Raw genomic sequence first — 13555 nt, forward strand, 5'->3', positions numbered from 1 at the left:
AATCTATACCAGTTGATTTAATTGTTGGTTTTCTTTAGGAACTTTAGTAATAAATATGAATATATGCTTCATTGCCTCAACCTCTGCTGCCAGTAGAGATTCTGTTTAGATAGAACAAAGCATGTCACGAAATAAGACCAACTTTGTCTTGAAGGCTTTCCAATTGCATTTCCTGTGTTTATAGTATGAATGGTGTACCTGTTCCTGTCAAACCAAAAGCCCACCCTACTAGGACAGTGTCCACTACAACTGCTTTTTATTGGGCATGCATCTTATTTGTGTGGCAGCTACCTGGTCTATCACTCATATCTTTGAGTTTCATAAAATATACACTCAGTCCAGATCTAGAACATCGTTTTTCTCCTCTAGTTTGTGGAATGTTCTCTATTGATACTACCAGTTCTGCCTGGCTGGGGATTCTGTCCCACAGGCTGAGGCAGATAGAAAAGACAATATCTGATATGAAAGTTATGTATGTACTACAAAATTAGATCTGTGCTGTCTTCTGTCTGTCTCAACTCTCCCTCCCTCTTTTCCCCTATCCAAACTGTTATTGGTATTTGCATCTCCTGGTGGACCATGTGGGCTAGTCCAGAGTCTGTTGTGGTGATCCTTTTTAGTGTGGTCATCAGCCCTTTGTTAGGGGGGATTCCATACTGTAGATCAGGAGTGGTTGGGTAAACACAATCTGAGGTGATTCAGGTGTGCAGAGCATTATGGAAGAAGAGGTGAAGCTTTGGAGCTGAAGATTCTGCAGTGCCGGCCAATGATCTGATCAGCTACAATAACCCACAGGGAGACTGATGGAAGAAGACAATACAGATTGTATTATGGTAAGTACGTGTCTTTCGTATAACTCTAACCCATCAGTAAGTTAACTCAAGCCCTGAGTCCATAGTATTAAGCAGAGAGTGTGAGTGCAGGCATAAATCAGACTACAACTGAGTGCCAACCATTTAATAAAAAGTGAAGATATAGACAGCTGTCCACATTCCCAACATATTTTTCATCAAATATTGTTGTGTACCTTATGAAGATATGTCGTACTTCTTAACCTACAGACACTGGTTGGTACAAAGGCACTTGAAAAATGGGTACATCCAGCCGAATATCTGGACACCTAATTAAAATAAAATTTGAGTATTGAATACAGCACAAGTCTTCCCACTTACAGTAGAATTGTGGGATACCACTCAGAAACACATTTAAAATAATGAGAGTGACAAAAAGATACAAAAATATAAGCACATTATCTAAGTCACAATGAAAAATCTGTGGACTTTAATGAATGATACTGCAAAACTCACCTTCACAAACTCATTTAATTTTTGATTCTGAAAAAAAGGAAAATGTAATATGTGGGTTCTCTGTATTTAAATTATTGGCACTACCAGTATACTGGGCATGCAGTCTCAGTTTCAGTGTGCTAAGCAATCCAAAAATAATGTGTAATAGAGGGGTAATGTCAGCAAATCATGTGAAGGGGTAAAGCAAGCCTGAAAATAGGTTATGTATTGCACTTCCAAAAACTGGTGCATCACTTGAAGGGGCAAATCAAGTTTGAAAACAGGTACAGTTTAGAGGTCAATCTAAGGTATATAAATACTCATTCCAAGATTTTGTGGCAGCAAACTGCTCCTGGCCTGACATAAACTTGTAATTTACATTTAAGTTTTCAGTTTAAGTAGTGCAGTATTCTGAATATACAGAATTGTGATTTGGTCTTGGGTCATAACTAAGTTATGTGTAGAAACAGGGATGTCAAGAAGTTCATGTCAAGAGCTGGTTGTAGAGGATAATTTATTTTTTATTTCATTTTACAGAATTTTATGAAAAACATAAACGGTGGATGCTTATAATGCTGAGCTCCATTATGTTAGGACTTAGAACACTGTAAATGAAAGGTCTAAAATCCAAAATATTGTAAAGGTAGAATGTTATATAATGTAATATCTCCCAATCAGGAATGTTATTATTTTGGAAGGTAGGTAATGTGGGGGCATTGTCCTCACATTGCCAGTCTCTTAACGTTTAAATATATAACCTCCAAAATCACATCAACCCATAAAAAAAGTTTTCTTCTTTTGGGTGCTCCCGTTAGGGGTTGCCACAGCGGAGCATGTGTTTCCATTTCTTCCTGTCCTTTGCATTTTGCTGTGTCACACCAACCACCTGCATGCCCTCTTTCACCACATCCATAAACCTTATCTTAGGCCTTCCTCTTTTCCTCTTACCTGGCAGCTCCATCCTTGGTATCCTTTTCCCAATGTACCCAGCATCCCTGCTCAGCACATGTCCAAACCAACACAATTTCGCCTCTCTGGCTTTGTCTCCAAACTGTCCAACCTGAGCTGACCTTCTAATATACTGATTCCTAATCCTGTCCTTCCTCATTAAACCCAATGCAAATCTTAACATCTTTAACTCTGCTACCTCCAGCTCTGACTCCTGCCTTTTTGTCAATGCCACCATCTCCAACCCATATAACATAGCTGGTCTCACTACCCTCTTGTAGACTTCCCTTTCACTATTACTGGTACCAGTCTGTCACAAATCACTCTTGACACACTTCTCCACCTGCTCCACTCTGCCTGTACTCTCTCCTTCACCTCCCTTCCACACTCACCATTACTCTGAACTGTTGATCTCAAGTATTTAAATTCATCCAACTTCACCAACTCTACTCCCTGCAGCCTCACCATTCCTCTAGCCTCCCTCTCATTCACACACATATATTTTGTCTTAGTCCTGCTGAACTTCATTCCTCTTCTCTCTAGAGCATATCTGCACCTCTCCAGGGTCTCTGCAGCCTGTTCCCTACTCTCACTACAAACCATAATGTCATTGACAAACATCATAGTCCACGGGGACTCCTGCCGGTTCTCGTCTGTCAAGCTATCCATCACTGCTGCAAATAAGAAAAGGCTTAGAGCTAACCCTTGATGTAATCCCACCTCCACCTTAAATGCAACTGTCACTCCTACTGCAGACCTCACCACTGTCATACTACCCTCATACATATCCTGTACCACTCTTACATACTTCTCTGCCTCTCCTGACTTCCTCATACAATACCACAACTCCACTCTAGGAACCCTGTTATATGCTTTCTCTAAGTCCACAAAGACACAATGCAACTCCTTCTGACCTTCTGTATACTTCTTCCTCAACACCCTCAGAGCAAACATCACATCTGTAGTGCTCTTTCCTGGCATGAAACCATACTGCTGCTCACTAATCATCACCTCCATCCTTAACCTAGCTTCCACTAGTCTTTCCCGTAACTTCATGCTGTGACTGATCAGTTATATTCCTCTGTAGTTACTACAGCTCTGCACATCACCCTTATTCTTAAAAATTGGTACCAAAACACTTCTTCTCCATTCCTCAGGTATCCTCTCACTTTCCAAGATTTCATTAAACAATCTGGTTAAAAACTCCACTGCCATCTCTCCTAAACACCTCCATGTTTCCGCAGGTATGTCATCTAGACCAACAGCCTTTCCATTCTTTATCCTCTTCATAGCTGTCCTTACTTCCTCCTCGCTAATCTGCTGCACTTCCTGATTCACTATCCACACATCATCCAACCTTCTTTCTCTCTCATTCTCTTCATTCATCAGCCCCTCAAAGTACTCTTTCCATCTGCTCAACACACTCTCCATGCTTGAAAGTATGTTTCCTTCATTATACTTTATCACCTTTTCCTGCTGCACATCATTCCCAGCTCAGTCCCTCTGTCTAGCCAGTCGGTACAGGTCCTTTTCTCCCTCCTTTGTGTCCAACCTTTCATACAACTCTTGATATCTTTTGTCCTTAGCCTTAGCCACCTCTGTCTTTGTCCTGTGCCTCATCTCCTTATACTGCTGTCTACTTTCTTCATCTCTTTGACAATCCCACTTCTTCTTCACTAACCTCTTTCTCTGTATACTCTACTATACTTCCTCGTTCCACCACCAGGTCTCCTTGTCCTCCTTCCTCTGTCCATATGTCACATCAAGCACCTTTCTAGCTGTCTCCCTTACCAGCTCTGCTGTAGTTACCCAGCTATTTGATAACTATTCACTGCCTCCCAGTGCCTATCTTAACTGTTCCCTGAACTCCACCTCATAGTCCCCCTTTTTCATCTTCCCCCATTTGATCCTTGGCACTGCCCTCACACTCCTCCTCCTCTTCTTGATCACCAACGTCATCCTACAGAACATCATCCTATGCTGCCTAGCTATGCTTTCCCCTGATAACACTTTACAGTCTCCAATCTCCTTCAAACTGGCCTTACTGCATAGGATATAATCCACCTGTGCGCATCTTCCTCCACTCTTGTACATCACCCTGTGCTCCTCCCTCTTCTTAAAATACATATTCACCACAGCCATGTCCATTCTTTTTTGCAAAATCCACTACCATCTGACCTTCTGCATTCCTCTCCTTAATATCATACCTACCCATCACATCCTCTTCCCCTCTGTTCCCTTCACCAACATGCCCATTGAAATCTGCTCCAATCACCACTATCTCACCTTTGGGTACACTCACTACCACTTCATCCAACTCACTCCAAAATTTTTCTTTCTCATCCATTGCACACCCAGCTTGTGGAGCATATGCACTAGCAGCATTCATCATCACACCAATTTCCAGCTTCATCAACATCACTTTGTCCGACACTCTTTTCACCTCAAAAACGCTCTTGGTATACTGTTCCTTCAGGATAACCCTACGCCATTTCTCCTCCCATCCACACCATGAGAGAACAATTTGAACCCACCTCCAATACACCTGGCCTTACTCCCCTTCCATTTAGACTCTTGCACGCGCACTATATCAACCTTCCTTCTTTCTTTCATATCAGCTAGCTGTCTCCCTATGCCAGTCATACTACCAACAGTCAAAGTTCCTACCCTGACTATCACACTTCTAACCGTCCTCCTCTTTTGCTGCCTTCAGGCATGCCTTCCCCCTCTTCTTCTCCTTCGGCTAACAGTAGCCCAATTTTCACCAACACCCTGCTGGCTAACAGTACTGGTGGCTGTCATTGTTAACCCGGGCCTCGACTGATCTGGTATGGAAATCTGTATTGTTGTCCGCATATGTAATTTGGCAAAGGTTTTACACTGGATGCCTTCCTGATGTAACCCTCCCCAATTATTCGGGCTTGGGACTGGCATGAAGAAATGCAATGGCTTGTGCTTCCCCAGTGGCTTTGCACAGCCATTTGAATACAAAGCTGATTTTTCATACTCTTTGCTTATATGTATGTGGTGCTTTAAATGCTACAGGATGGACCACTGCTGATTGTATTGTTCTGTGAAGGTGACTTTAGCAGGTTAATGTCTTTTCTGACTTCATTGATCATGGGATTGTTATATTCCCTTAGGGCAGCCATCCATGAGGACTGAGGGTGGTGGTACTGTTTTCTTTCTTCCTGTAGCATGAGCACTATAATATCAGGTGCAGAAGTAATATCAGTGAGTAGAGCTCTAGCTACAGGAAATAACCCAACCACCAATCAGTCATTGCTTATTATTTTCTTTCTCTTGGAAGTAACCCAACCACCAATCCCCTAACATTTTTCTCTCATTGTTTATTACTTTCTTTCTCTTGGTCAAGTACTAGACAGTTGTGGAAGCAACCCATTATGGGACAGATGAGGAAAGTTTAGCAGCCTGAAAATGTTCTATGTGCCTAATAGTGGAAACATCTCCTGGCACCTGCAGTCAGAGCTGTACCCACAGATCCCCTGTTATGGTGATCACCTATTTAACTTTCATTTATGTATATTAATATTGAATAGTGGTCTCTGTGATAGAGCTGACATGCTTTAGAGGAGGTTTAAGTATTACCAAGTGAAGACCCTAGCTTATCAAGTTATTACTTGCAGTTTTTACTGAATGGTTTTTCTGTGTGACCATTTTACCCTTTGGTTTGGAAATTCAAAGAACACTCAGAATCTTAATCAGTGCTTTATTCAAGATGTTTGTCACATTTTTTTGCTGACTGGCAGTCTTTCTACTTGTCTCTGTTTCCCATCTGATGTTTACAAGTGGCAGTTTTTTAGTTGCAGAACAGTACAATGTATAATACCTAAAAATATTGTTAGAGTCTTATTGTTGATAATTGTTGCTCTTACTACAGCTTGTTATTTAAGTTAACTGAGAACTTACAAAGTAAAATATAACCTCATTTTACTTATTCCTAGGAGTCGATTATTATAACAAAGTCATCAATGACCTAAGGTCTAACCATGTTGAGCCTATGGTAACATTATATCATCTTGATCTTCCACAAGCCCTTGAAGACCGGGGTGGCTGGAGGTCTGAGAAGATTGTTGACAGCTTTGATAAGTATGCAAAGTTTTGTTTCAGAACATTTGGTGACAGAGTAAAGCTGTGGCTCACTATCAATGAACCTTACATTGTCTCTAGGCTTGGTTATGAAGATGGCATTTTACCCCCAGAAGTAAAGGAACAAGGAGTTGCACTTTATCAGGTGGCGCATAATATGATAAAAGCCCATGCTAGAGTTTGGCACAGTTATGACACCTTGTTCAGGAAAGAACAGAGTGGTCTTGTCTCTATTGTTCTGTATTCTGGGTGGGCAGAACCTTTCAATCCAAATTCTGTGGATGATAAGGCAGCTAGTGAACGTTATTTGGAATTCATGTTAGGTTGGTTTGCCAATCCTGTTTTTCTTGATGGTGACTACCCTGCTGTTATGAAATCAAGAATTCAAAATCTGAGCAAAAGTCAAGGACTTTCATCATCACGACTTCCAGAGTTCACAGAAGATGAGAAGAGAATGATCAAAGGTACTGCTGACTTTTTTGCATTAAATTACTATACAACTCGCAAAGTCAGCTATGAAGAAAGTACCTGTTTTGGGCCTAGTTTTCTTGGAGACCAAGCAACAAAAGAGAGCACTGATTCTTCTTGGCCAGTGATGGAACCCTTCTGGTTAGCTGTGGTGCCGTGGGGTATTCGAAAGTTGTTGAAGTACATCAAGGTATTTATTGGCAGAAACTCTTTCACATATTAAAATAGTTGTACTTTATAGCAATGAATGCACCAGCCAACAGGGCTGTGATGGAAAGCATAAATTAGATTCCACAAAAGCAGAGGTTTACCGAAACATCTTGTGTCCTTTTGGCTCAAAAGGTTTGTATTTTGTTTTGTGTTTATTACAAGCAGTATGTCATGATATCTGAAAGATATCCTGTAATTTATGGCCACATGAGGCTTGATGTACATGAAAGGCCTGTCCCTATTCAAAATGGTAAATAACATCATTATCCTTTTATTTTTACTAGGATTCCATTTTTAGCATGTAGTGCTGATTAGCAAGAATTGATATCCATGCATTAAATGGCATGTGTGCAGTTAGCCTTTGTTCAGCTTGTAATTTCTGGCTTTCTGTTTTAAAGCTTAACTGAAAAAGAAAAAGAATGTATGCTCTTTATAAAAATCACTTTAGTAAGACTATAATAATGAATGGGAGATCTGTTGCAGATGGAAGTCACTTTTCTGCCAGGTACATCTCAGTAACTCGACACCCTTTCTGGATGCGAAGTAATACCAGAACAAGCCCTGACAGTTTGAGGCCGAGGCCGTGGTACCCTTTAATTGCAGAACACCTGCTGTTTCCATCCTTTTTCACCTTTTGCATATGGGTACTTCCACAGACGCTGTGAAGATTGTGCATTTCTAAGTAGCATTTTATGTTTCAGGAAAAGCAAAAGCTTTGCATTTGTTTCTTGAACATAAGAAATTACAGGGTTTAGAATTTGCTTTTGTTACTATTCTTCTGTGTTTCTCCTTAAGAGAAATCTATGTAGAACATCTTACTTGAAGTCTGAAAGATGTTAAAAGATTCCTTCTGTGGAATTGTTGGTTAAGAAATTTTTTGTATTAAAAAGGAAAGAAAGGAGAAGAGAAGAAATTTGGGTCATTGGTGTCTGAAATTTATTTCTAGTCAAAGCAAGTGCAAATATTAGTGACCAAAGAGACCTAAGGAATTACTGGGTATAGAGTTATTGCAGTCAATAATTGCTTTGTCTTTTTTTTTCTTGAGGTTGTGTGACAAGAGGTATAGTTATATAATTTTTTTTGGTGAAGAGGAGTGGTCATGACCTGAGTTACACCCAGGGTGTATTTAACTACTTTAGCATCATATAATCATAAGGGTTTACTAGATTATCGACCCGGAAGTCATTTCAAGCCTAGCCGTTTCATCCCAATGTAATACCTTAGATATACTTGTCAATACCCAGGATTGCATTTAGTAATGACTGCCCATTTCCAAGAGGGTTGTGGGCACTATCCCCGGTAAGAATTTATGGTGCCCCATCCACTCGTCCAGGTTTCTTTTGAACGGTGTCATAGAGGTGCTCTGTTTCACATGAATTGGTGCCTGCAGTTGCTGGGAGACAAAGTTTCCAACATGTCCTATTTAAGTTGCAGGCCATATTTAGGTCGCTGGAGCAGGTAGCACTAGTCCTGTTTGATTTACAGATTTGCAGCAAGTTCATTAGTTTTGGGTATGGGCACAAGTCTCCCCTAAGAAGTCCATATGATACAGATTATCATGACAGAGACTTTAGTTGGTCTGTATAAGGGCACATGCTGGAGTCCCTTGATCATCTTTGTTAGAAAGCTCTGAGATCTCTCCAGTTGCTGTTGCTGCTTTGTAAGGTACATGCTGAATGGGGTGTTATACTCAATTATGGGCCTGATTAGTGCTGAGTGGGGGAGTGGGTTATAACTTCCTTTGGTCTTGAGGCGATGCCTTTAGGTGTGCTACATAGAAAGCCTTCTTTACTACAGTAGACACATGGTGGTAAAACGTAAGGTTGCAGTCAACTTGTGATCCCAGATCCCGTGCCACTTCTTGGGTACTGTTGTTGATTTGATAGTGTGAAGGGATATTGTTTTTGCTGAAGGGAATGATGGTGCATTTCTTTGCATTCAGTTTGAGACTGTGATTAAGACACCACTCGCTGGTCTGCATAAGACCCTCCTGGAGTTTACCGACATCATTTGGGGATTCAATAATTGCACCTAGTTTGCAGTCGTTCACAAACTTGGTCAGCTACAACCCCTTAGTTTTGGCCTGAACTTTTGAGAAGTAGGAGCCCAGTACTGACCCTTACGGCACCCTGCTGATGACAGGTCTGCTGGTTGATATGGAGTTACACACTATTATAGTGTGTGTGTCTGGTTTGTGGGCCATTTGGCAACCCATCTTACAACAAAGGGGTTTACAGTTCAGTTTACCAAGTTTATCGGTAATCCCTGAGTATGGGATTGTTTCGAAAGCCTTTGCCAAGTCGAGGTATGTTGTGTGCACAGATTTGCCGTTGTCAATGGCCCTGATCACATTTTTGAAGAAATACACCAGATTTAACAGACAGGATCTGTCCTTGACAAAGCTAAATTGGGTTGGAGCCAGGGTTTGGAGGTTGCGTATGTCTTTATGAGGTCCATAGAGATACGTTCCATGGCCTTACATATGAGGCTGGTCAGACTTATGAGTCTATAACTATGTGGGTCTGTTGCTAGGCCACCTTTGTGGAGGAGATTAACTGTTGCTGTTCTCCATTCTGCAGGAGCAAAACCTGTGGTTAGGCTGTGATTGAAAAGGGCACTTAATGGTGATGCTAGTTCATGTTTTAGCCTGTTTAGAAGACAGCCTGGGATGCCATTTGTTTCCTTAGAGGCTGTGTTTTTTGCCTTGGAGAAGGCTTTAATGACCTGCTGTTCAGATATGTAGGGTGGGGGGAGGGTTTGGGGCAAGGTTTGTGATAAGTTTGGAGGGAATAAGGCAGTGGAATTTTCACCAAAGCTATCTGCCAGCACTTTAGCCATCTCTGTGGGGCCTTTGTGTGTGATACCGTTAGTCACTAGTTCAGCACATGCTTGGTTTCTACCTTTTAGGCTATGTACGCAGCTGTAAAAGGCCTTATGTTTATCCTTGGTTGTTTTTCTCAGATGCCCGTAGAGGATTTGACATATTGTCTTATTTTGAGTTTGTTGTAAAGTTTGCTGATACTGAATGTTCACCTTGGCAGCTTGTTTTTACTTGGGGCTCTAGCTTTGATTCTTTCTGGTACAGTCAAGTCTGTACACTTATGCAAGTGATTGTACAGGGCTTTAGTGTAAGCTTCAGTGTAGTTAAAACTTTCAGCTGGAGGAGGGGCTTGGAATGCATTTATACCTTCCTTTCAGAGGGTATAGTTTGCCTTGGTGAAGTTTTTTTAGTCTCACTTCACCCTTTGTGAGTTCTGGTGTTAGTCCCAGCTCGAAGGTGACTGATTTGTGGTCATATTTAATTAATGAGGGTCCGACAGTTGTGGCAGAGCATCTGTTTGTCATGTTAGTGAGGACCAAATCTAGTATGTTTGTTCCTCTTGTCAGTATATAAACAATTTGTTTCAGGGCATTTGAGTTAACAAAGTCCAGGAACTTTTGTGCTAGTGAGTTAGGGCTAGAGGAGGTTTCCCAGTTGATGGTGGGATAATTGAAATCCCACATAACCAAAGTGTTCGGGAATGTTTTGATTTACTCCAGTTTGGTCAAGTAGGCTTCATGTGTATCAAGCTCCATGGAGGGGGATTTTTAACTGGTTATGACTTGAATGGGAGTCTTACCCACAGTAATCTGAATTTGGAGTAACTCCATGGAGATGTCCAGTCTAACTAGGTGGATGGTGAATTTATCTGTAGTATAGATAGAAACACTGCCTTCTTTGGTTCTCACATGTTCGTTTTGCAGACTGAAGGTGAGGAAGGCATTGTAGCCTTGTACGGCCGGGATATTCTTTGAGGCCTTGAAGCTGGTTTCTGTGACTGCACAGACATCTACATCTTCCAGTGATAAAAGTGCTTCCAGGGTGTGTGGTTTCTGGTTTAAGCTTCTAGCATTTAGCAGCATGACCTTTATTTTGTCAGGAATCAGAAACACTTTTGCTGTGAGTTCACACTTGATAATTCAGTTGGACTCCAGGAACCAACAGGTTAGAATCTATTATACTGGTCAAAACATCTCAGCCCCTGGCCACAGGAGTAGAGGTCAGCTGACTTAGTTCATTGACTGTTGCAAAATCAGTGTCATTTCTTTTGTTTTCCTATGTACCTTATTTCTTCATTTGGGGTTATCTAGTGAAAATGAAGCTCCAAATGACTTTATGTTTTAGAAAAAGCTTTCCTCTTGATGGTGTAAGACACATTCTTTTCCATTAAAAATGTATTTTGCTATTACATGTTGAGCACCAGATGTCTAGTACTCCTTCATTAGCTGAACAAGCAGGCACTGATCTAAGCACTGACATTGGTCCCAAGTGTTATTTCATTTGGAAGATCTGATTGCAGGTTAGCTTTGGAACAGATGCTGGAGAAACAAACTGTGTACCTTTGCATATAGTATGATTATCCCTTCCTACTTCTTAGGATTTTAACTATGTAAAGTTTGTTTGTCAGGGCATATTCAAACATTTGTAATGCTGGAAACTCTGGCTGCAACAAGACAAAGCTATTTAGTCTGATCTATTTATAGTGCCTGGTCCCTCCAAAGCTCCTTGTAGAAAAAAGAAAAAAAAATCCTCATCCCCATCTTCTACTTCTGATGACAATGATGTAATTTTAGGTTCTGCTTACATAGGTCATATTGAGTCCCCCCTTGTACTAGAAACTGGCTTTTGTGATGCCATGCCTCTTTGTTTGTGTTCTCCTTGGATTTATGTATTTGAAGGAGGAAGATATTAAATGGGGGCACCCATGATCTGTCTTCCCAAAAATGTGTATTTTTTTTGCTGAAACATAAAGAACATTAGCCCCTCAGTGTTTCTTGTTTGATTTACCCCCATGTCTACAAGATCTACCTGATAGTTTATTTTTTGTGTCAAGTCATCCCATCTGTTCTTACAATAATGGTGACAGCTGGGCCCATTAATTCCCCATGCATAGCAAACCTTATAACCCACTCATTCCTTCCTTGACTGAATGAGAGCCAAATTTGTACCCCTCCCCCGAGGTGAGAACCAGGTTCATGGGATAACTGCTTATTGTGCAGCAACCTAATCTCTCCTATCTCCTAGTGGTGGCAGGTGGCTTCATGGAATTCACTGCTTTAGGGAGCTTCTAGAATATACCTCCTCACAATTATGAATGCTTCCCTGACTTACATGCAGCATGGGCCAAACCAATCCAGTGGCTGTTACCTGTATTTTCCTAACACTCCTGCTAGGTGTCAGAGATGCTGTGGGTCATACTCTCTCATGTCCCCCAGGATGGGTGAGTAGCAATGGATGCCAAGCCCCACGCTTCCCTCCTTTGGCCATTTCAGTGCCTTAATCACTATTTTAACTTTGGTTGTAGAAACGCTGGTTCACTCCTGCTGTGGAGCTGTACCGCAGGATGAAGCATGGAAGCATCTGAATTCAGTTCTTCTCCCTACTGAAATGTCGGCATTCAAAATGCCAAGTGCCAACCTGCCAAAAAAAAGATGGAAATGCAGGAGAAGTACAAGTCCTGAATATCAGTCTTCCCTTTTAAACTACTTCTTTTTTGTCAGATAAAGTACAATTAAAACCAAAGAGATGAACAAACAAGGAAAATCATTGTAGTCTTGTAAATCCAACATGGTATGGTTAGATCATCATTAGTCAATTTTTTTAGTAAAAAAGCATCCGTTGGGACGACGTGCTACTTTTGCTTAGTTCTGAGAGACATTATGACCGAAGCTAGTTGACACCAATTGGGATAACTGGCCCTATCTTTCTGAGCTCACCCTTCTGAGAACTCCACCATCTCAAAAAACAACTGAAACCAAACAAGAGATGACCAAGGTTTGCTGTGGAGAACCAAATAAGGGTCCAGACCAAGACGTAAGTCCAAACGTTTAATGAAAATCATTGTAGTCTTGTAAACCCAAGTTGGTACAACTGAAACCAAACAAAGAGCCAAGTTGGTATGGTTAGAAGTATCATTAGTCAAATTTTGTTAAAACAACTGAAGCCAAACAAAGAGATGAAAGCGAACAAGCAAAAAACCAAAACCAAAGCCAAGATTCACTGTGGAGAACCAAATGAGGGTCCAGACCAAGACGTTCCAAAAAAAGTTTAATGAACTTTATGACGGAAGCTAGTGCAATTATAGATTGACATGCAGTGGTGAGCAATTCCACCAATTGGGATAACTGGCCTATCACTTTCCTGAGCTCCCCCTCTCCCTCTATCCGCCGCCCCTCGGTCTCCCCCCTGAGAACTCCAAATCAAAAACAACTGAAAAACCAAACAAAGAGATGAAAGACCTCAATTGGTTCTCCACAGTGAACCTTGGCTTTGGTTTTGTTTTTTTGCTTGTTCGCTTTCATCTCTTTGTTTGGTTTCAGTTGTTTTTTGAGATGGCGGATTCAGGGCTGAGACTGGATGATATATGATATGGGGGAGGGGGGAAGGAGCTCAGGAAAGTATAGGCCAGTTATCCCAATTTGTTGGAATTGCACACCCCACATGTCAATTATTTATTGCACTAGCTTTAATGTCATAATGCTCTGCTAGGGAA

General features: G+C 41.2%; 1 protein-coding gene across 1 annotated transcript in view; it reads left to right on the plus strand.

Moving 5' to 3' along the window:
* The window catches only part of LOC122793992 (cytosolic beta-glucosidase-like), a 337884-nt gene that overhangs the window by 78172 nt on the left and 246157 nt on the right, over positions 1–13555 (plus strand). Inside the window, exon 3 of the mRNA XM_044062082.1 lies at positions 6200–7002. Within this exon, the coding sequence (XP_043918017.1) occupies positions 6200–7002 (803 nt within the window). The remainder of the gene's footprint in view (positions 1–6199; positions 7003–13555) is intronic.

The sequence above is a fragment of the Protopterus annectens genome, chromosome 2.part1, assembly GCF_019279795.1.
Source record: "Protopterus annectens isolate FY-2018-M chromosome 2.part1, PAN1.0, whole genome shotgun sequence".
NCBI lineage: Eukaryota > Metazoa > Chordata > Ceratodontiformes > Protopteridae > Protopterus > Protopterus annectens.